At 32.0% G+C, this 22,631-nt stretch overlaps 2 protein-coding genes across 2 annotated transcripts; one reads left to right on the top strand and one right to left on the bottom strand.

Annotated features, from left to right (window-relative positions):
- Positions 1-688: 688 nt before the first annotated feature.
- On the bottom strand, positions 689-2,897 carry LOC146899237 (inactive poly [ADP-ribose] polymerase RCD1-like). The gene is made up of 6 exons (XM_085736726.1): positions 2,320-2,897; positions 1,850-2,091; positions 1,498-1,556; positions 1,066-1,221; positions 892-987; positions 689-736 (listed from the first exon to the last, which is right to left on the bottom strand). Exons 1-6 carry the CDS (start codon positions 2,793-2,795, stop codon positions 689-691), a joined length of 1,077 nt encoding a protein of 358 aa, XP_085592852.1. The 5' UTR covers positions 2,796-2,897.
- Positions 2,898-15,219: 12,322 nt separating this feature from the next.
- LOC146899238 (uncharacterized) lies at positions 15,220-17,703 on the top strand. The gene is made up of 3 exons (XM_085736727.1): positions 15,220-16,941; positions 17,098-17,243; positions 17,289-17,703. The coding sequence occupies exons 1-3, from the start codon at positions 15,220-15,222 to the stop codon at positions 17,701-17,703; spliced, it is 2,283 nt and encodes a 760-aa protein (XP_085592853.1).
- The last annotated feature ends 4,928 nt before the right edge of the window (positions 17,704-22,631 follow it).

Below are 22,631 nucleotides of genomic sequence, written 5' to 3' on the forward strand. Positions count from 1 at the left end.
GACCTATTGGGAAATTGAATATCACATTTCCTATAGACAATCTTTCTAGGCATTTTTCATATTCTTACTTTTCCATAGACAATTTTAAATTTTTGAGTTTTTTTAAAGCCGCAAATTTTATTCAAATGTTTCAATTGCTTATTGAATTCTCATAATTATGTCAGCGACTGCTGCATCTGCAAAGAGATTTTTTTAAGTTAAAATTGTTCAAAAACTATTTCAATTTGTCAATGTCGCAAGAAAAGTTATATGCTCTAGCCATTTTATGTATTGAGAAAGATATCATAGAACATATTGATGTAAAAACAATTGTTAATGATTTTTGGATCTAGAAATTCTTGTAGGCGTTGTCTTGTACGAGGAGTTGGATATTCTCGTAGGAATTCACTTTAGGAATTAATTTTTTTTTTTTAAAATTTCTTATTACTTAGGGCCCAAATTTTAGGTTAGTCTTAAGGCACCCAAATCTTAGAACACAGGTTTGAGTACATATAATCACCAAACATTTCAAAATAAACCTTTATAAGCTCCCAAATCAAACATGTACTATAATTCCAGATCGAAACTGGAAATTAGATGATAAAATGAAATTACAAAAAAAAATCTCCTACAAGAAAACAATATCAGAACTCCATGTTGACAATAGTTAACTCCATGTGTAAGATCTTTGGCTCCTCTGTTTAAAGCCTCACCCTTGCTTAACGTTTAAGACATTTGATCCACCACTTGGTGGTCTCTGCATGAAGCCAACTAAACATTAGGAGGCATAATCAAATTGCAAGAGATAGATCATATGATTACACAATCCAAAATTTAAGCATAACATATTTAACGAGATAAGATCAATACATATAGCAATCCAAATAAATATTTCTAGAAAAAAAATTGTACCTTGGATACAACATTGTATATTGCAGATTTCAGTACATCATTTCCAACAACCGACCTCAACTTTGACATGAAATCATCACGTGAAATCTTATTCGACTGCACAAGCACGACATGATACATTAGTGATATTTTACTATTTAAGACATAGACATAAATTGGACATCATTTGCATACCATCAACAACGCATATTGGGCATCGATAAGAAACATAATATGGGAAGGAACCATGTTTCTCAGGGAAGATAAAAGCACAGAAAAAGGAATCGGAAAAGGTAGCCGAGCGGTACTTGGAGTTCTTCTGATGTTACCAAAAACACTAGTAGCTTTTACCTGAGGCATACCACAAACCAAAATTGTTTGGATAAAGGCAATAAAGGAAAAGAGGATAGGATTAAAAACTAAAAGATAAATCTCAAAAGATGAATGCCCCAAAATATTAACATGAATGTATTAAAACCAGAAGATAAAAATTATTAGAATGGAAAGTTGTACACTAAATAAATCATTGTTAGATTTTAAAAACAGTTAAAAAAAATTGGTGATAGCATTGTCTTTTACATAGAAAACTAGAAAACCATAAGAAGCAAAACTCATGAAAAAGCTTACAGTGTCCACTGTAGAATGCCGATACCCTTTTTTCTTACTCTCATTTAAACAAACATTTCCTGTTCAAATCAAAAAAAAACATCAAGTGTCGTGATCAAGAAGATTTTTCCGTTGTTGAAAGAAATATCAATCATACAACTTAGCAACATACACAAATGATTGTTTTTCCGAATTAGAGTAAAGCACTTAATAAGTTGAAAAGTGTTACATATCAATTGGTTTGTCAATGATTAACTCTTTCACGCTTCAGTGATAATTATGTAATGCTAAAATGCAAAGCATGTTTTCATAAAAAAGCATATATCTAACATTGACACACGACATAATTTTTTTTAAAGGAACATTACATTACCTTCAAAAACCAAAGGGGACTTGAAGCTAACAACGAATTCGGGATAGATATGCGTGTTCATATTCATGTTCCACACCACATAACACTTTGGGCATTGAATGTCATCCACCCCATTATCATATTCGCAACTACTTGGACGAAGTTGTTTCTTGCCAGGACGAAGAAGCTCTATGTTCCCCATTATGACACGACATAGGAACATATGCTTAATTCCACTTCCGTCAACATCACAAAAAGGTGAACTGTGAACATGGGAAAACTAAATCCTTTGAGAAATCCAACAAAATAATCTATGATAACATATTAGATGATGATGATAATGATGATGATGATGATGACGATGATGATGATAATAATAATAATAATAATAATAATAATAATAATAATAATAATAATAATAATAATAATAATAATAATGATAATGATAATAATAATGTATGAAGTTCAATGTTGATCATATGATAACTAACCAGACAAAAGGGTGGGTAACAGCTGCAAGATGAACACCAAAACCATATAAGCATTTGGACGGAGAGAGTTTATAGTGACTAAGTCCATATTCCATAATTGATGACAATTCCTCTTTAGAACAAGCAAGCCAGGCATAGCGAACATTAGCTTCCCCTCGAACTCCTTTTGTGATATCAACCTGCTTTTCGAATAACTGCAGCCGTGTTTGCATTGACTTTCCTGAGCTGCGATAAATCTCAACTATATCAGACTTTCTAATGCCCAAGGAACTCATTCCTGTAAGAAACATTTTCTGTGCAGAATCCATATCCAATTTTTCATATAAAGATTCAGAATAATCATTTAAATCTATGTCTGGCTCTTTGTTAATATCTATAGCAAACTTTCGAATCCCCATTTTGTTAGTCATAGCATGACCAACAACTTTTACATTCTTTGTTGCATCATCAAACTCTCGGCTATATTTTCTTAACATGGATTCATCCACCCCATTTATTTCATTGGATATATGTAGTTTTGTCTCATGTGATTCTTTCTTATTAGGACTTTCTTCACCCTCCTACTCCCTTATATTATTGGGTTCTTCAGCAGAACCAACAAAAATTTTAGGGAAAAAGTGGTTTCCTTCCTCATTAATCCACGCAATGGGTTGTTGCAAACATGTTTTCAAATTCACATTATACATATGCAAAAAATCGAGCACAACCTCTTGGCCATCTAACTCTACCTCTACAACTGCCTTCTTGATTTTGAAATCTTTTTTAACCAAGTCAACAACATCCTCCGGATAGTCAACCCATTCACCATTCTTATAGAACATCAAACGTTTTGGTATTCCACTTTTCTTATAGTTAAAATAATAACTGACCAATGACTTGGAAATATCAGGACAAGAGTCATCTGATTTGCATACATCTCCAACCAACTTCATTTGTTTAACAACCACACTTGTTGGTGCCGAAACTCCAGTCAGATGTTCAACACATTGGGTATCCCTCTTTCGCTTTTGATTGAGTGCAACTTCACCAAATGACTTTGAGGGTTTCTCTTCCATTTTTACTACAAAACCTTGAGAAACGAGAATATTTGGCAGTCCCTGGATGTTTAAAACATTTAAGAATATTGAAATAGTAGAAATGATCATGTGCTCACTATTATAATATAATGTTCATACAATAATAAAGATAAAGGGTTAGTCAATAAGGACATTCCCTTGTGGGCAAAACAAGTAAATTTTAACAATTACAAAGGTATTATTCCAACAGTACAAACATATCATAATTGAATATAACATTAAAACAGAGTTTAAAAGTTGCATTAACATCATATTGTTGCATGTACTACAAATTTACTACTATGTCAAATGTGGACATTCATGCTCAACAGTTCTACATAAGACAATCCAATTAAACTCATACTCGTAAAGTATATTGAAGTGGCCTTTGTTGGCACCTAGTTTTCAATAAAACAAAATCTATTTCTACAAATATTTATATGGTCCCCAAAAAGCCTTCAAAATAAATACTTAATAACTAATATGGTTTTCTTAAACCGATAAAGCTTAATGCATTTCCCACTCACTCATAAAAAAATTTATGTAGAAAAAGTTTCTAAAGAAAAACTAGTATGGGTTCTCAAGAAATCCATCATCATTTTCACCATCTAGCATCCATGAAAGGATTAGACATACCAATCAATCCGATATTTACAAAATATTGAAGCTAAAGAATAAAAGCATAAAAACCATAACTAAAACATGATTAAAACAAAAAATTAAACATAATAAAGAAATTATGCTAAATTGACAATAGTAAAAAAAATGCTGCTTATCCAACACTCGAAAAACTGTACATGCTATTCTCATGGTAAATAAATTCAACAATATAAAAGATTATAACTTTTTGTTTTTGTTTTTTGTTTTTATAAAAATAAATCGTACTTAGCTTAATCAAAATTCAAAACCAACAAGGTCTTGCTTGCACCATACACCAATCCCAACTAAAGAAATTGTATCAATATTTTATTCAAATTTAAATAAATAATTAAACAAATCCACACCCCTATGTGAATTTTTTTAAGCAAAAACTTAAAGTTTAAATTCATCATTAAGAATTACTGACATCCAAACTATGTTGGCACCTAAGAAATCAAACAATCATCTACAACACCTCGAAAAAAAATCATTAAAAACCATCTGGGAGTTTTAATATCACTTCAAACAGTAGAATCATCCCCAAAAAATGATGAAAAATAAAAACTCCATTCAAACATAAAGAACAAAAAAAAAAAAACCTAACTTGATGCACTTAAATCAACCTATCAATTACACGTTCAATAAAAAAAAAGAACAAAAACAAAGTTAATTACAATAATTCAAATTCAAAATTCAAAAAATAATTAATATAAATAATAAATAATAAAAAATTAAGTAAAAAAGACTAAGCTTTGAAATTATACCTGAATGCAGAAATACACACAATAGCTGAAAACCAAATAATATCAAAAGTAATTTGTTCTAACTATGAAATTGTGCCTCTCATTAGGGGAGTAAGGGGTCCTTTTTATACTAATTCTAACACAAAAACATAAAGTCTAAATTAACCCATTAGAGAATTGGGTATGTCAGAAATACGCCTGAAAAGGTAAACATTAAAGATAAGGTTTTTCCCTATATGGAAATGCTATGATTTCTTTCTTGTCACGATCACTTCTAATTGGAAAACAGTTTTTGCTGAGTAGGCATCTAGTAAGTGTTCATTGTATTTGTTTTCTTTTTCAACAATTCACAAATCTGTTTGATCTTTCTAAAAAACAAGTTTTTTATTTCCAATTTGATTTTCATAGGTTTGTTAAATCATAAAAAATATTCTTTTAATGTGAATCATAAAAAAAAATCCTTTTAATGTGAATTCTAAGTATGGATATTTTTAAAAAAAATCAGATTTCTTTCTTTAAAATAATATTAATGTTAAGGTAGTATAGTTTTTAATAATATTGAAGGTGACATCAACAATTATCGTGTTAACGATTTTATTATACTACTTGTTTTGACTGTGTATACTTGCTCGCATTTTTTTGCAGAACGCTGTAAATTAATTTAACAGTAAGATCCATTAAAATATATCTTTAAATCCTTTTACAATTTACTACCATAAAAATTTATCATTATTTTAAATGAAGATTAATCTGAAAATTTTAACAAATAACCATAGATGAATTTTTGAATGAAATAAAATAATTTATGAATTAAAAAACAATTCAAATATCAAATTAAAAATAAAAAAAAGTGTGTTCTACAAAGATAAAAGAGATATGAAGATTGGGGAAGAAGAAAACTAATACTCTCTCCGTTCTTAAATACAGGTCATTGTACATCTAAATAAACTATTTGATATAGAAAAAGAGATGATTCATAATCTCGATAACTTAATATTTTATTAGTATTATTACTCCTTCTTTTGCAAGTTTATTTTATTCATGAAAATATTCAATTATCAAAAAGGGAGAAAAATAGTAAGGCAAAAGACCAATTACATTATAGTTTGATGATAACAAACTTTTTTTTCAAAAGATAAACTTATGATATTTTTTGGGTTATTGATTATTAATATAATGTGTTTGAACATATGCTATAGAAAGAATATTGACTATTATTATCAAGTGAGTAACAATATTATAAAATAGTTTAGCATTTTTTAGATAAAAATCATACCTTTTTCATCTTTATCAAATTTTTTGATGTGCCTCCCAAACCAATAGTTAATACCTTTCCCAACATTATAAATTTTAGGCTTAACTGCATGTTTGATCCATTATGTTTATTTTAGGTTTTAATTTGGTCCTTTATGTTTTAAAAGTTTAATGTTGGTCCCCTACGTTTTAAAGATTTCAAGTTGGTCCAAAATGTTACTCACGTTCGAATAAGTTAGTCCCTTCCACGACATGATATTGGGTTTAATAAAAAAAAAACTTACATTCTAGATAAGTTAAATTAAATCACACATATTGTCAACCCGAATCTTTAAATGGTCAAGTGACATAGGGACTAACTTATTCCAATGTGAGTAACATTTTATACCAACTGGAAACTTTTAAAACATAAGGGACCAACTTGAAACTTTTAAAATAAAAGGGACCAACTTGAAACCTAAAATAAAGATAAGGGACCTAACATGCAATTAAGCCTAAATTTTATGTATCATAATGGAAAATAATATTGTTTGTGGAGATTGAACATAGCCCAGTGCTTGTTTAAATGAAACATGATAAGTTTGTGGTATGTTATTACCATCTTTTGTCTCACACACACGCGCGCGCGCACACACACACACGCGCGCGCGCGCACACACACACACACTGATATTAGCATTATTTAGATAAATCAATTCAAGGACTTCACCACATTAAACTTTTTTGAAATCTTCTCAAGCGTTGAAAAACGTTTAAAATATCAAATCCAAGATTACTTAAAAATATACTTTAATCAAACACTTACTGTAACACCCCGTTTTCCCAACATAAAAATTTCACATATAAATCAGAGTCATTCAACATAAACGGAATGCTACACTTCTTAAAACTCATAAATGGAATAAATAACAATTCATCCTTCATAAATTGGTCAACATAATTATTCAAAAACTTCGCAGCGGATTTTAATTCAACAACATAATTAGTCTTGGCACGAAGGCCTCATCAAAACATCTCGTAATAATCCAAAAACTAAATCATAGTCATGTAAAATCATAAGCAGTACGTAAGGAATAGAAAATAGCCACAAAAGTTCCCATCTCGTTACGTATCAGAGCACCTAAAGACACAGTGAGAGATAACCACTCACGACAGCAATCAACAGCTACTTATTCTCGATCACTTGCAAGTTACTCATACGAAGAGCAACATTTCCAAGCAGAAAGGGTGAGATTTCACATTCAATAATAATAAGCATATAATTCATCAGCAGAATTTAACAACATAAATAACACTTATTTAACTATGTTACTCCTTCATAATACTTCTTAATTCAACTCCTTAATTTATTGATAACTTGACAACAACGACAATAGATCAACTACGACATCCACAACTTCAACTAGACATCAAGGACGATGCAACAACAACTCTTTAACTTCGACAATGCAACAACAACTAAGACATCATGCATGTGGTACCATTCAGGGCATAAGCCATCTTCTCCATTGAGCATACATGGCTCCCAGGGCTTGACCCCTCGTCACTTTTGAGCACAAGGCTCCAGGGCTTGAGCCCTCGTCGCTGTTGAGCACAAGGCTCCAGGGATTAAGCCATCGTCGTTTGTATGAATAGACTCAACAACTTGGCATCTTAACATCTTAACAACTCAACAACTTGCCATCTTAACATCTTAATAACTTAACAACTTGGCATCTTAACATCTTAACATCTTAACAACTCAACAACTAAGACATCATATAACATCGTATTCAAACATCAACAATTCATCATATAACATCGTATTCAAACATCAACAATTCATCATGCATCTTTGTAAAAACATAATAAATTATACATAACATATTTTCATGTCAAACCAAGGCTACTGGAAAGATATCGCAATTATCAACAACTTTCATGTTTATACCAAAGACCAATTCAAAACAGAAACATATGAACAAAACGCAAAAACATGAAATAGAGAATGTTGTCACTGTGCAATTTCGCTATGACCTACGTGCAGTAATTTGACCATAAGTCAAGTTCTATAAATCATTTTGAAGTGAAACCAACGTCATTAGAAAGCTAACATCCATATCTACAACTTATGTGTTTACACCTAAAACCAATTCTGCACCGATCAATACCAGTTTTCATTTCAAAATTCGAGAAAAGTTGTACTGAAATTCATAAAAATTCACTGTGACCTACGTGCAGTAATTTGATCATAACTCAAGTTCTATAAATCGTTTTGACGTCAGACTAACGGCATTAGAAAGCTAACATCCATACCTACAACTTTCGTGTTTACACCTAAGACCAATTCCGCACCGACCAATACCAGTTTTCATATCAAAATTCGGAGCAGAGATAAGAAAAATCAGGAAAAGCAACTTATATTATTCAAACTTCACATTCATTCAAAATCATCACAATCAACAACAACAACTCAACATAATTCATACCCAATTCATAATATGATATTAACAACAACAATCATCAACAACCACAACTCATAATCATGAATCCAACCACAAATCAACAACAACATAACATAAATCATCAACTGAGCATAATTCATCAATTAAATTGCAATTCAAAACTCTATCTTCTTTTCAAACCCTAACTTCTCTAATCATCAAAATAAAACAACAACAAACATGTTAAACCCTATTTCAGAACCATATACGTATGATTAAAGAAGGTTAGTCCCACCCTTACCTTAGATTGATTGATTGCAAGGATTCTTCAGACTTCTCTTCTCTTACTCTTCTCTTCTTTAGGTTTCTCCTCTTCTCTAGGTTTCTCCTTTTCTCTAGGTTTCTCCTCTTTCTCCCAAAAACAGTTTGTACGTAATCCTTATTTTCTAACTCTGACTCTCCTCTTTATATATAAATCGTTAACCTACTTATTTTCCCTTATTTCCAATTCTGCCCCAAAGCCTCATTATTCTAAATAATTATATTTTTCCACTAAATATATTCTCCCACTAAATATATTCTTCCACTAAATATATTCTCCCACTAAATATATTCTTCCACTAAATATATTCTAATAAATAATAAAATAAAGCCTCTCAATAAAATATCAACATATCACATAATTAAATAAATCATATAATTCGACTCTATCTCAAGAAAAATAATTAAATAACAAAGAGGGCGTTACACCTACCATATTACACCTATATGGAATTCCTAGTACTTTCTTAACTATTGTTATTCAAAATACTTCATTGCTTACATTTACATACTTATATATGTTGTGTAGCAAGTGTGAATTAGAAGTCCAACATTACTTAGAAAAGTGAAGGTTGATCACTATATACAAAAGAGGATCAAGAACCTAATAGCCTGAGGTTTTGGGTTAAAGTATGGTGTCCAACTCACTTTTAAGGTTCCTCTAAGCCGAATGTGGGTGATCTCTCGGGATCCCCTCATGACCCAACAACTATATCAGAGTCGAGGTTTAACGAAGGGTTTGATAAACTCAGTGTCGAAAGTATTCCCAACCAAGGGTGTCTAGGTGCCGAGTCCCACTGATGTGGAACATTTCAACGACGGTACAAGTGCAAAAGTTTGTGGATGAAATGATTTTTCTTGAGGGATAAGCATGTTGATGTGGTGGAAATAGACTTGAGGTGGGAGATTGTCGTGTAAAAATTTCCAGTTAGAAGTCTCACATTACTTAGAAAATTGGAGGTTGAGCACCTTATAAGTGAGAGGACTCATAAACCGAATGTCTTATGGTTTTTGGTAAAGAGAAATGATATTTGTACAACCACTTTGTAACAACTTTTTGACAACTTTCTCTCTCATACTTACATTATCCTCTTATTCTCTCTCTTCCTTTTTCTCTCTCCATTGTTTTTAACCAATGAAAAGAGTGAAAAAAAGTTGTCACCAAAAGTTGTATGAAATGGTTGTTCAAATATCACTACTCTTTGGTAAAAGTGTGGTTTCCAACTCACTTATGGGGCTGCTCTGAAACCAATGTTGGTGATCTTCCGGGCTCCCCTCGAGACCCAACAATATCTTATTAGTTATAAGTGTTTTTGTTGATATCAAACTATGTAAACATCTTTTAGTAATTGAATGTAAATATGATTATTTGAAAGATCATTACCCTTATTATCTTCGAATAAGATGTGTATATCATAAGATATTTCATTATGTCATCTTAATTAACATATAGTTAATCTTTGGAATCACCTATAATATGTCAATCTTTCTCAATTTTAAACACGAATCCTTTCTATCCAAACCAAATTGTAACGCCCATATAAAAATGCCTAAAATATTTAGACGGGTGTTAAACATAAAGTACTGCATACATTAAAAATTATAACATTAACAAGATTCTTCTACCCATTTTAAATTGAAGCTTCCAACTAGTTCAAAGAGATGGTTGGAGGTGAAATTTTTAGCATGCAGCTTGGATTTATGATTTTGGAAGAAAGTAGGGGTTAAGGTAATAAGAAATGGGGTTCGGGCATGTGGGGAAAGAGTGAACGGAGGGAATGAAATTAAGCTAGCATTTGTACCCAAGGTTCCAAAGATCATGATGGGAAATTTGTATGTTGAACTAGGCAAGTTTTTGATGAATGATAGACTTGGGGAGAGATACATGAGCGAGAGTGGAGAGTAGGATGGATTTAATTTCTGAAAAGTGAAAGGGAAAAGGACAATATGAGATGGAATGAGGGCTTTGGCTCTTTATATACACGTGTAACAATTACCTTAATGCCATTTCTTTGAAACGATTCTTCCATAACGCATTACTGATACTGCAGTCTGTTAAGAATTAGATGGGTTATTACACAAACAAAGCATCAAATGTTATATTATCGTACAATATAACTTGATTCACAAATCATTCATGACGAAAAACATAAATTGTAACATCTTAATGTACATAAAGCAAAAAATATTTTGAAAGTCATCGTAGTGAGATTAAGTTACAGATAACTTATAGATCAATACATCATAGGTAAGTATGTACAATTTTATATTCACGATCATTGGGGTGCATCAATTTTTTCAAAATCTAGACAACATATTTGACTATATTTTTCTTCAAATTTAATCATTAATATATAAATTGCAAGAAAAATCTCCAAGAAGAAAGTGTCTCGTATATACCTAATTTCTTATCATTGTCGTGCTCCAAAAGTTTTGGTGTTAAGAAATTGCAAATGGTGTAATTGCGTGCTGCACGCGGACCCCAAAGGTTGATTTTCCTTCCCTTGGAATATTTCTTTGCTTTCACACTCTAGCACTCGACAACAAACTCAATTTCATAAACCAATAGAAAAACATGAAATTGGTGATTTAAAACAGACTTGATACATAAATGATGAAACGATCTCATACCTAATTTCTTACCATCACCGAGCTCCTAGGGTTTTGGGGTTAAGAAATTGCAAATGGTGTAATTGTGTGATACAACGAGATCTCGGATTCCAAAGGTTGATTTTCATCCTCTAGGAATATTTCTTTGCTTACACGCTATGTAACTCGACACTATGATCTAGTTCATAAACAGATATAAAAACATGCAATTGGCAATTTAATACACCGATTTGAGATATAAATGAAGAAATTATCTCATACCTAATATATTAACTTATCCAAACCTGTATGATTTTAACGTTAAGAAATTGTAAATGGTTTAATTTAAGTTATTATAGGGTTGATAAAAATCTATAAAATTTAATAGCTCATTTTCAATTTCATGTATGTGAAGCGTTTTGATAGGAAGGATGTACATAAGAAATAAAAAATAAAAATGAAGTGAAAGTATTTAACAATTATTGACCCACTTTCGCTCATATGGTGTTTGATTAAATGATTATTTATTATTTATTTTCTCAAAAGGCCTTTGGCCCGTACAGACCTCCCTAATGCTTTAGACATCAACATTTAAAATTAATTTTATTAATTTAATAATTTTGTTTTATATATTTCTATATTTATTGGTATTAATTTATCACATTCACAAGAATCACATGACTCCTTTATTTCTAATATGAAAGTAAATCAAATCAAAACGTATGATATACAACAAAATATGTTAAAATTAAAAAACCATAAATTGTAATAGAAAATTGAAAAAATGTGCCAATATTTAAGTTAGCATATATAAAATACATGTGGAATTAGTTACTATATAACCACGTTACTAATAAATTATCTCTTATATATCTAGGGAGCAATTTCAAATTAACTTTTTAATCCTTCATTTTCAATATGTGCAAGTGTGTACAATCTCCAATGTAATTTTTTTCTATTATAATTAAATATCGCATCATTTCATTTAGCTAGGGATATGTTGTTGGTGTAAGCTCTAGAGGTCAATGTTTTTATGTTTAAACTTAGAAACTGTTCACGATTATTTAGTATAATGTAAGATATTTCTTTATAAAGTTTGTTTTAGATTGATAAATTCTCTATAGCAGTTAGCTAACCTATTTAATGAAACATTAAGCGGAACTTAATAGTGTGACCCCATTAAACATAAGGTCATTATTATGAAATTATTTGCGGTGTTTTACTTGGAAGTGGGAAAATAGTAATGCATAGAGACTATAATGTGAGTATACTGATTACCACATCTCACAAGGAAATGAATATGAGATATCAAGTCTTCACATATGTGATGACATGTAAGTTTACGTTATTCTTAGCATGTTTTTTCAGTCGTTTTTAGTAGGTTTTACCACCACAACAACAGAGTATTATAACAATTGCCTATGATTTCAGGACATTTCTAATGTTTTCTATATTTGAGTTTGTAATTATGTTCTTCCCGAAACATAGCAATTTTAGGGTGTTTTTGATGTACTTCACGAAGAAGTCATGCAAATCGGCGAAGCAAAGACATCTGAAGATGTATGTGGTCCTTGGGAAGATGAAGAATGAAGATTCAAGAGGCATTAGAAGACTTTACAAAGGAGGGAATTTTGTTCCCAACTTCCAAGACAACTTACATAGAAGCAAACACCTAAAAAGGCGAAGAAACAGGCACTTCGGCATCCGGAAGTCAGGCCCATCCGCCGCGGGGATGAAACCGTGCGCCTGTAGCATGGAGCAACCAGTCACATGTGCCTGGCGCATATAATGGCACTCCAGGTGCATGTCGGCGGTTTAGGTTGGAAGGCACATGCGCCTCGAGAATGGTATGTGCGCCCCGAGCATGCTGTCTTGCGGAAAAAGTCACAATTTCGTGACGTTTTTGACCTTTAAGCCCACGGTTTTAGCCCAAGTTCATGTAGAAACTTTTCCTTTAAATACGTCCTTCCTCATTCATAATTTCTCGTTTAGAACTAGAGCAGTTCCAGAGGAAGGCGAATTCTAGTAAGTTTTATTTCTTTTGTAATTAGTCATTTAGTTACCATGAGTAACTAAATCTTTTTAGGGTAGGGTTCTAAGATGAACCTCTATTTATTTTGTTGGATAATTATTTAATTTAATGTCATTTATTTAGATATTTTATCTTTGGTATTTAGTTTTATTAGGTTAGATTTATTTGTGTTGTAGAGCAACTCTAGTTTAGGCACTTAGGTTGTGACATGGCCTAATATTGATGCATATATCTTGATATTTATGTCTGTCTATCTAGGAAGTAATTAGTTAGTAACTACATGAAAGATACGGAAAGTGAGTTGACCCTAGTAGTAAGTACTTAGGAGGAGACATTACTAATATTGAGTATAATCTGCTAAACCTATGATGTAACTAGTTATTAATTGAGGAAATAAGTACTGCATGATTAAAGCCAAACCTAGTAGAACCATTCTGCTCGATCCTTGGTAAGGTAGAAGCTGATAGGGATGCGTGTGTAGAACTACCGAGAAGGAGAGTGTGCTATGAGATTCCTAAGATTCATAGATGGGAAAACCCTATAGGAACACTGACCTTCATTGCCTTTGGAAATTTTGGAAAGCCAATTTAAGTTTACGTTTCAATTACCTTTGAGGAAGTAAGACCCTACATATAAGGATCACCGTGTGACTACTAGGTTCAAATCAACATTGGATGGATAGATCGAAATATCTTGAGAGAGTAAGACCCCGCATGTAAAGATCACCGTGTGATCAGCAGGTGCAACTTAATGAACTGAGTAGGTTAGAAACGTCCCAACGGACTCATCACTTAGATAGTATACTTAAGATAACTAAATGCAACATGAATGTTATTTAATTCCAACAAATAAATAGGGGATTCGAAGAATCCTAACCGCTGCTCATATTTCTGCAACCAAAACAGGTATACTGTGTTGTTGAAAACAGATAAAAATTGCAATTTCTATCCTTCAACTCTTTTATTTATATTTTATTAAATCAAATAAGTAACGCGAATTGTTTGGATGAAACGACAATCCCTGTGGATACGATACTCTAGTTACCCTTTATTACTTGGTAAATGATTTGGTAAATTTGTCTAATTCGACCATCTTGTTTTTGGAGGCGTTGTCGGGGATTGTTGATATTTTCGACTAAATAATTCAAATTACTTATTCATATCAGTTTTTATTTTTTTGTCATTTAAATTTCTGTCATTTATTTTCCGCATTTTATTTTTCAGTTTCAAAAAGAAAAAGAAATAAAAAATACCAAAAATATTTAGTCCTAGTTTAGTCATATTATTTTTTAGAGTCTAGCTTATTATATATTTAATTTTCTTAGTTGTAACAAACATAGTTTGTTTTTTTTTTTGCATTTAGTTTATTTTCATTGCTTCCATTTAGTACGAACCATTTTTATTTTCTTTTCTTTTGCTAATTTAGGAACTAACATTTTGTTTTTCTTTTTTATTTCAGAGTCGTAGTTTTAGGTCATAATTAGTTGCATTGCATATTTAGAGAGTCGTAGTGAAAAAAAACAAGTTGTTATAATAACTACAGTCATTAGATCGAGTCAAATAAAGATTAGGTCATTTAACAGTAAGAGTGAGTCCATTTAATTTTTTTTTTTTTTTTGAAATAGTAAGAGTGAGTCCATTTAATTTGGAATTTAAGATTAAGATTAGAATTAGAGTCATAATTAGTAATAGGTAATAACTATAGTAGTTAATTTAGATCGAGTCTGCATTGCATTTATGAAATAATAGAGTCAAGTAACCACGTAGGAGTTAATGTAATTAGGTATTTAACCCGTGCGTTGCTCGGGTTTTATAAAAATAGGCTTAATGTTATTTTTTTGTACAATGTGTTTATTGTTTGATTTTATCATAGAGACTACTATTGAAGTGGTACATCATATGAAAGTAAGCAAGAAAGTAAGGGATAAAAATGTTGCACTTAAATTAGACATCAGCAAGGCCTATGATAGAATTGACTGGCTTTACCTTAAGGAAGTGATGATTCAAATGGGATTTGATAGGCAATGGGTCCGTTGGATTATGACGTGTGTTGAAACTGTTGATTATTCTGTCATTGTTAACAATGAGATGGTGGGTCCGTTCATACCAGGCAGGGGACTGCGACAAGGAGACCCGTTGTCGCCCTATTTATTTATCTTGTGTGCGGAGGGTCTATCCGCTCTTATCCGTAAAGCTGAAAGTTGCGGAGATCTTCATGGCATATCTATATGTACTAATGCACCTACTATTTCTCACCTTTTGTTTGCAGATGATTATTTTTTATTTTTCAGGGCAGATGAGAAAGAAGCGCAGGTTATGAAGAATATTCTTCATACTTACGAGTTAGCTTCGGGACAGGCTATTAGTCTTCCAAAATCTGAAGTTTTCTTTAGCAGTGTTGTTTCAACGCCCTTGAAGGATACTATTACCAACATTTTAGGTGTCAGAGCAGTGATGGGAACAGGCAAGTATCTTGGTTTTCCATCCATGGTGGGTAGAAGTAAGGAGGCAACCTTCGGATATATCAAAGACCGTATATGGCACAAAATTAATAGTTGGAGTAGCAAGTGTCTAACAAAAGCCGGCAGAGAGGTTATGATCAAATCGGTATTACAGTCTATTCCATCTTACATTATGAGTGTCTTTTTACTGCCAAATAAATTAGTCGATGCAATTGAAAAAATGATTAATGCTTTTTGGTGGGGTAATGGTGGTAATTTGCGTAGAGGACTACATTGGATGTCGTGGGAAAGGTTGTCGGTTCATAAAAAATTTGGTGGTATGGGGTTTAAGGATTTGACATCCTTTAATGTGGCTATGTTAGGCAAACATGGTTGGAGGTTTCAAACTGATTCGTCTAGTCTTGTTTCCCGTTTATTTAAGGCTAGATATTTTCCTAATTCCGACTTCATCGGGTCTAATATTGGGCATAATCCAAGCTATGTTTGGAGAAGCATTTTTAGTGCCAAAATTGTGGTGAAACAAGGTGCGCGGTGGAGAATAGGCTCTGGTGTTAATATACCATTTTTAGGTGCCCCTTGGCTTAAGGATGGCTTGTCTTTATCCACAACTAATCCAATTTTTGAGCCTTTGATGCAGGTAAATTTAAGTGAGTTTATTGATCAAGATTTGAAGGTGTGGAAAGCGCCACTTATTTGTAGCTTGTTTGATGCGCCCACTGCCCAAGCTATCCTTGACACACCGCTTCAGCCACTTGTTACGGAAGATAAAATGATTTGGAAAGGGGAAAAAAGTGGTAAATATTCTGTTAAAAGTGCATATAAAATATGTGTGTCAGAAATTGCTGATAACTCTCATATGCATGTACAAGGCCGGTGGAATCTTATTTGGAAATTAAAAGTGCCTCCTAAAATAAAGAATTTTCTTTGGCGTGTGTGCCGTGGTTGCTTTCCGACACGGGCTCGCCTAAGTAGTAGAGGTGTTTCTTGTCCACTTGATTGTGTTCAATGCAGTAACAATTATGAGGACAACATCCATATTCTTATTGAGTGTCCTAAAGATGTTCAAGTACGGAGGGATGCGAATTTATGGGACACAATTGACAGGGTACTCCGGCAAGACTATAATATTCATGCTCTCATATTTACTTTTTTGCAAAATTTTTCCTCAGGTCAATGTGAACTTATGGCCACAATTATGTGGAGTCTTTGGAAGAGCCGGAACATGAAACTTTGGCAGTAGCAAAATGAAACTAATGTGCAGGTGTTTCAACGTGCAAATCACTTACTAGAAGAATGGAGAACAGCCCAAGACATTAGAGCTCGCAACAACAACCAAAATACCACCCAACGTATAAATGCAAATCACTTACTAGAAGAAGATCGTTGGAGGAAGCCGACACCTGGCAGGTATAAATGCAACATTGATGCATCCTTTTCTACTTCTCTTAACAGGGTTGGATTGGGTATGTGCCTTAGAGATGATGATGGTGCATTTGTTCTTGCAAGAACGGAATGGTTTGCCCCTCTTTGTGATGTAGAGGTGGGAGAGGCGGTTGGTTTGCATACAGCCTTGGATTGGATCCCTAATCAACAATTTGATAATGTCGACTTTGTTCTTGATTGTAAAAAAGTTGTTGATTGTGTCAATTCTAGTTTAGATGATAGTAGTGAATTTGGGTGTATTATCACTGCTTGTAAACAGCTGCTAGAGGATAGATTTCAGAACTCTCATGTTGAGTTCAACAGGAGGCAAGCAAATAGGGTAGCTCACGAGTTAGCTCAGGCAGCCCTGTCTAATCCTAGCCCCCATATTATTGATGATGTACCTACATGTATTTGGCATATTTTAGCTAATGAAATGCAATGAATTTATTCCTTCAAAAAAACAAATCATAGAGACTATTAAAATTTCAGAATACTATTTATTTATGAAATGGAAAAATGTTTTGAGGTAACTTGTACAACTTACAATGACACGTTATACTTAAACAGCTATACAAATTCGACATCAAAAATAAATAAAAAATGAACAACATTTACACAATTGATTAAAAAAGCAATCTTTTTTAAATTTAATTACATTCAATTTTGGTTTAAAATCAACATACTAATAGTATGAAAAGGGAAGAAAAAAAATACGACGTAAAATCATTTTCAGATCAAATTACACTTTTCTCTACTAAAAGAGAACCTTAAATTATCATCCCTTTCCATCTTAGGTTAAATTATACATCATATTCCCTTGAAAAGTAAATATATATGAAAAATAATGAACAAATAATATCTTTGAAAGATTTTTAAAAGAAAAAGAAAAAAGGTTTAAGACTAATGCCAAAGTGTTGAAAGTGCAAGAACTAATATTGAATAAAATACTTGAAATATTTTAATATTGAAAATTTTGTCTTCTAGTAAAAAAAGAAGGAAAGAAAATTGGCTTAATTGCACTTTTGCCCCCTATATTTTGTCAATTGTGCGATTTTGCACCCCATTGTTTCAAACGAGCGATTTTGAACCCTATATTTTGCCAATTGTGCGATTTTGCACCCCATTGTTTCAAACGAGCGATTTTGCACCCCATAGTTTTCCCCCTTTCTGATTTTGCACCCCAAAAAATCATAAATTTATTCAGTTTTTTTCCAAAAAATTTAAAAAATTAGAAAAAAATCAGAAAATATAGTAATTGTTTTTAAAATCAGAAAAAAAAAATCATATATCCAGATTTTAAAAAAAAGGTCAGATTTTTTTTAAAAAAATTCTGGAAAAAAATTTAATCTTTAAAAATCTGGATACAAATTTTAAAAAAAGGACAGATTTTTTTAAAAAAATTCTGGAAAAAAAATTAATTTTTAAAAATCTGGATACAAATTTTAAAAAAAGGTCAGATTTTTTTAAAATTTAATTTTCAAAATACAAAAAAATCTGGATTTTTAAAAATTAAATTTAAAATTTGTAAATTTTCAAAAAGTAAATTTTGTATATTTGTAAATTTGGAAAAAAAAATCTGGATACAAAAAAGTAAATTTTAAAAAAATCAGAACTTTTTTTAAAATTTGTATCCAGATTTTTAAAAATTAAATTTTTTTTCCAGAATTTTTTTAAAAAAATCTGACCTTTTTTTAAAATTTTGAAAATTTACTTTTTTTGTATTTTGAAAATTAAATTCCAGAATTTAAAAAAAAAATCTGATTATATTTTCTGATTTTTTAATTTTTTTTTCGATTTTTTAAATTTTTTGGAAAAAAACTGAATATTTTTATGATTTTTTTGGGTGCAAAATCAGAAAGGTGGAAAACTATGGGGTGCAAAATCGCTCGTTTGAAACAATGGGGTGCAAAATCGCACAATTGACAAAATTTAAGGTGCAAAATCGCTCGTTTGAAACAATGGGGTGCAAAATCGCACAATTGGCAAAATATAGGGGGCAAAAGTGCAATTAAGCCAAGAAAATTAAACAAGTGTTAGAATTAATAAAATCAGAAAAGGGCATAGTTGATACATACATACATACATATATATATATATATATATATATATATATATATATATATATATATATATATATATATATATATATATATATATATAGGTGCTGCTAATTTACACCCGCCCAAAACACTAAGGTGCAAGTTAGCAAGCTACACCCACCTAAAATTATTAAGGTGCAAGTTGGCAACCTACACCCACTTGATTATTTACACTCATTTTTATAACTTTTAATAAATAATTTACACACACCTCACTAATTTACATCCACTTTCATCATTCTAAATATTGTTTCTTTAAAAATTTGTCTTTATTACATGTTTTGTACCTTAAGCATGTCACTCTCTTTTTTGTTTTTTTGTTTTTAAGGATCTTGCTTTGTTTTTTTTAACGTCATATCTACATGACTATCAAAAAACTTCGGCTGAATTTTTTATTGTTTTTACTGCAAAAGCTTCAATATATTTTTTTTTTTTACACAAGTTTATCAAAGAAAAAAAAGCTTTAGTAGCTTATTTGAAAAAAAAAAACTTCAGTAGCTTCTTTGAGAATGTACATTTTTTTTTTTTGCTAAGCAGGGAGAGAGGACAAGCTTCAAGAGGGAACACCGACATCCCAACTTGGTTGGCACCCCGGGAACCCTCCATCCTATGCTTTGAGAATGTACATCGCATAAATCAAAAGTGTAAAAATAGGAAACTGTTAAGCGTGTGTTTTCTTGTTTTTTTGTTTAATTGAAATTGACAAAATTACCCTTCAATTTAAAATTGGTTTGAATAGTGACAAATGCACTCTTTGGTAAAAAAGTAAGTGGGTGTAGCTTGCTAACTTGCACCTCGGTGTTTTGGGGTGGGTGTAAATTTTTATATATATATATATATATATATATATATATATATATATATATATATATATATATAACACCCATGCTAATCTGTATAGAATATTTAGCATGTGTGTTAACCTAGTATTGGATACATTAAAATTACAACATAATTTCGGCCAAATGAATATATACATCAATACAAGTCCGTACATCCAATAAAAATATCAACTGTCAAATACATATATCTGATAAGCATTTGAATACATAATATTCTTTTGGTACAAAACGAGCTCTTGACGATAATCCATTCAGCTGCATATCAGCCTCCTCTTGATACGAGAAACCTGCTAACTTGTAAAATAAATAAAAGGATTGGGATGAGACAGGATGTCTCAGTGAGTTCCACCTATCCTAGGCTGTAGGCAATCTCGGGGAAAACCTACGATCGCCATCTGACAATACTCAACCCATTTTAGGTTTATACTGTTCTTAATTGTATAACTGAGCGATCGGGGGAAACTAAGATCGCTGCCTATATTCTATCATGTTTTCTAATCATATTCATTTTCGTATTCATATTATGTTAGATGTTAGCGTTGAACAAACAAACCTTATCTGGGTTCATTTTACGAAGTGCATCTAAGTGTAGTAACCCCGGAGTACATCTCCCTTGATAACCGGTGAAAACTCCTATATGAGGCTAATCACTGGACTCCTCTTGTCGTTGTGCAGGCCATCCTCGCGGAAAGTGTCCCGTTCCAACTGGCGGGAACCCCCTATGTTCTGACTGGAAAGAACAAAGGAGACACAACTTAACTTACATGTGGACAACCCTTTCGGAGAAGTCCCATCCGGCATAATCCGAAGCCTGCTGGACATGTTTATCTTAATATTCTTATATACATACATATACATATGAGTCGTCATGAAGGTTCCCGAGCGGGATTACCTATCCAGAATAAATATGGAACTTACATAAGCCACGACTTATCAATGTATATACATATACTTATGTCTGGTATTCTATCTTAGTCTTGTGCATATCTGATGCATCTTGTGGGGAAAATAACTATTAATACATAACCTATTTAATTAGGTTCTAGGCACATCGTTCTCATATGCTTTTACTTAGGAATTACTAACCATTCCCATATCATCTATCTTTAAAATAACCCATCTCTCACTTACAACACATGAACCAGATCGTATTCATCCTTGATTCTTGTTTAAAAGACTGTTTTAAAATCATTGATATGCCATTAATGCTCATCACATAAAGTTAAGGAAAATACAGGCTTCTAGACACCCTCGCTATGTCGAGCTTCTTCTCGCTACGGCGAGTCTCTTGCTCGCTATGGCGAGCGTGTAACACCCTATTTCTATTAAAGCGATAAAACACGCGAATAAAGCATTTATTCAAGAAATAGATGCTACGTCTTCAACAAAATTCCAAATTTCATGCATTTATAAAAATTCACAAAAGTCGTAGCAGATATAATTCATGTCTCCAAAAAATATACATGTCATAAGATCAACATACAACCATAAATAAAATCTCCAAAACCCGACAATTGGGCAAAATCTCCATAACAACATAAGTCCAACGAAACATAAGATCGACGCCTAATCAGAGCCTAATCTACGACTCCAATAAACGATAACGGAGATTAGCTCCCGCTATCCAAGCACTCACCAAAATCAAACTACTCTTGCACTCCATCTACCCATTCATACAAACAGGTAGGCGGTCAAAACCACTGGGGGTAAGCTTCACATCAATCATAATCAACATAAACAGACATAAGCATTCAAGGATTCATGCATAACACATATACATACCCATCCCTCCTAGAATACTAGCATCACATGATTATTATCCCCCATTCCATACACCTCAAGCTATCACATTACTAACATAACATAGCAAACATATTCAATCTCTAGTCAAGTCATCGACATAAGCTCATCATTCATCAACATCAATCAATGCAAGGATAACTCGCCTTATTCTTCATTTAGCATACTTAACTCAACAAGTTCAATTCATCATTTCAAAGTTATACGCAAGCAATCATCATTATCAAAGAAATCACCACATCATATGTATGTACATATACAATTCTCACCTCATCATTATTATCAAATAGTTATCATCAAATTGATTCACCAGGTGTATAAGCACAACAAGTAAGGCATGCAATTAGAGCATAGCTCAATTAGTTACAACCATCAACAAAGTCCACCAATGTACATATACACCAGCCACATAGATCACAACATTCAACAATTTGCACAAATTCATCAAGTCACATATTCAATTATGACACAATTCATCAACCAATCAATTCCAAATGTCACAAGTATGTATTCATCAAACACACTTATCATCAACAATCATCATTCACATGCAACAATTAAGACTCATGCCAAAATGATATGCGCCTATACTCGACACATATATGCATGTGGTACCAAATCTCCTCAAG

Source organism: Medicago sativa, chromosome 8 (genome assembly GCF_051527215.1).
Source record: "Medicago sativa cultivar Bolivia chromosome 8, Bolivia_mono, whole genome shotgun sequence".
NCBI lineage: Eukaryota > Viridiplantae > Streptophyta > Magnoliopsida > Fabales > Fabaceae > Medicago > Medicago sativa.

Coding starts and splice junctions, on each gene's coding strand:
- LOC146899237 (XM_085736726.1), bottom strand. CDS start 2,795: ATGTTAAGAAAATATAGCCGAGAGTTTGATGATGCAACAAAGAATGTA. Junction 1,222..1,497: donor GGCATTCTACAGTGGACACT/GTAAGCTTTTTC, acceptor GGTATGCCTCAG/GTAAAAGCTACTAGTGTTTT. Junction 737..891: donor TATACAATGTTGTATCCAAG/GTACAATTTTTT, acceptor GGCTTCATGCAG/AGACCACCAAGTGGTGGATC.
- LOC146899238 (XM_085736727.1), top strand. CDS start 15,220: ATGTGTTTATTGTTTGATTTTATCATAGAGACTACTATTGAAGTGGTA. Junction 16,942..17,097: donor TATGGGACACAATTGACAGG/GTACTCCGGCAA, acceptor ACTAATGTGCAG/GTGTTTCAACGTGCAAATCA. Junction 17,244..17,288: donor AGGAAGCCGACACCTGGCAG/GTATAAATGCAA, acceptor TTCTCTTAACAG/GGTTGGATTGGGTATGTGCC.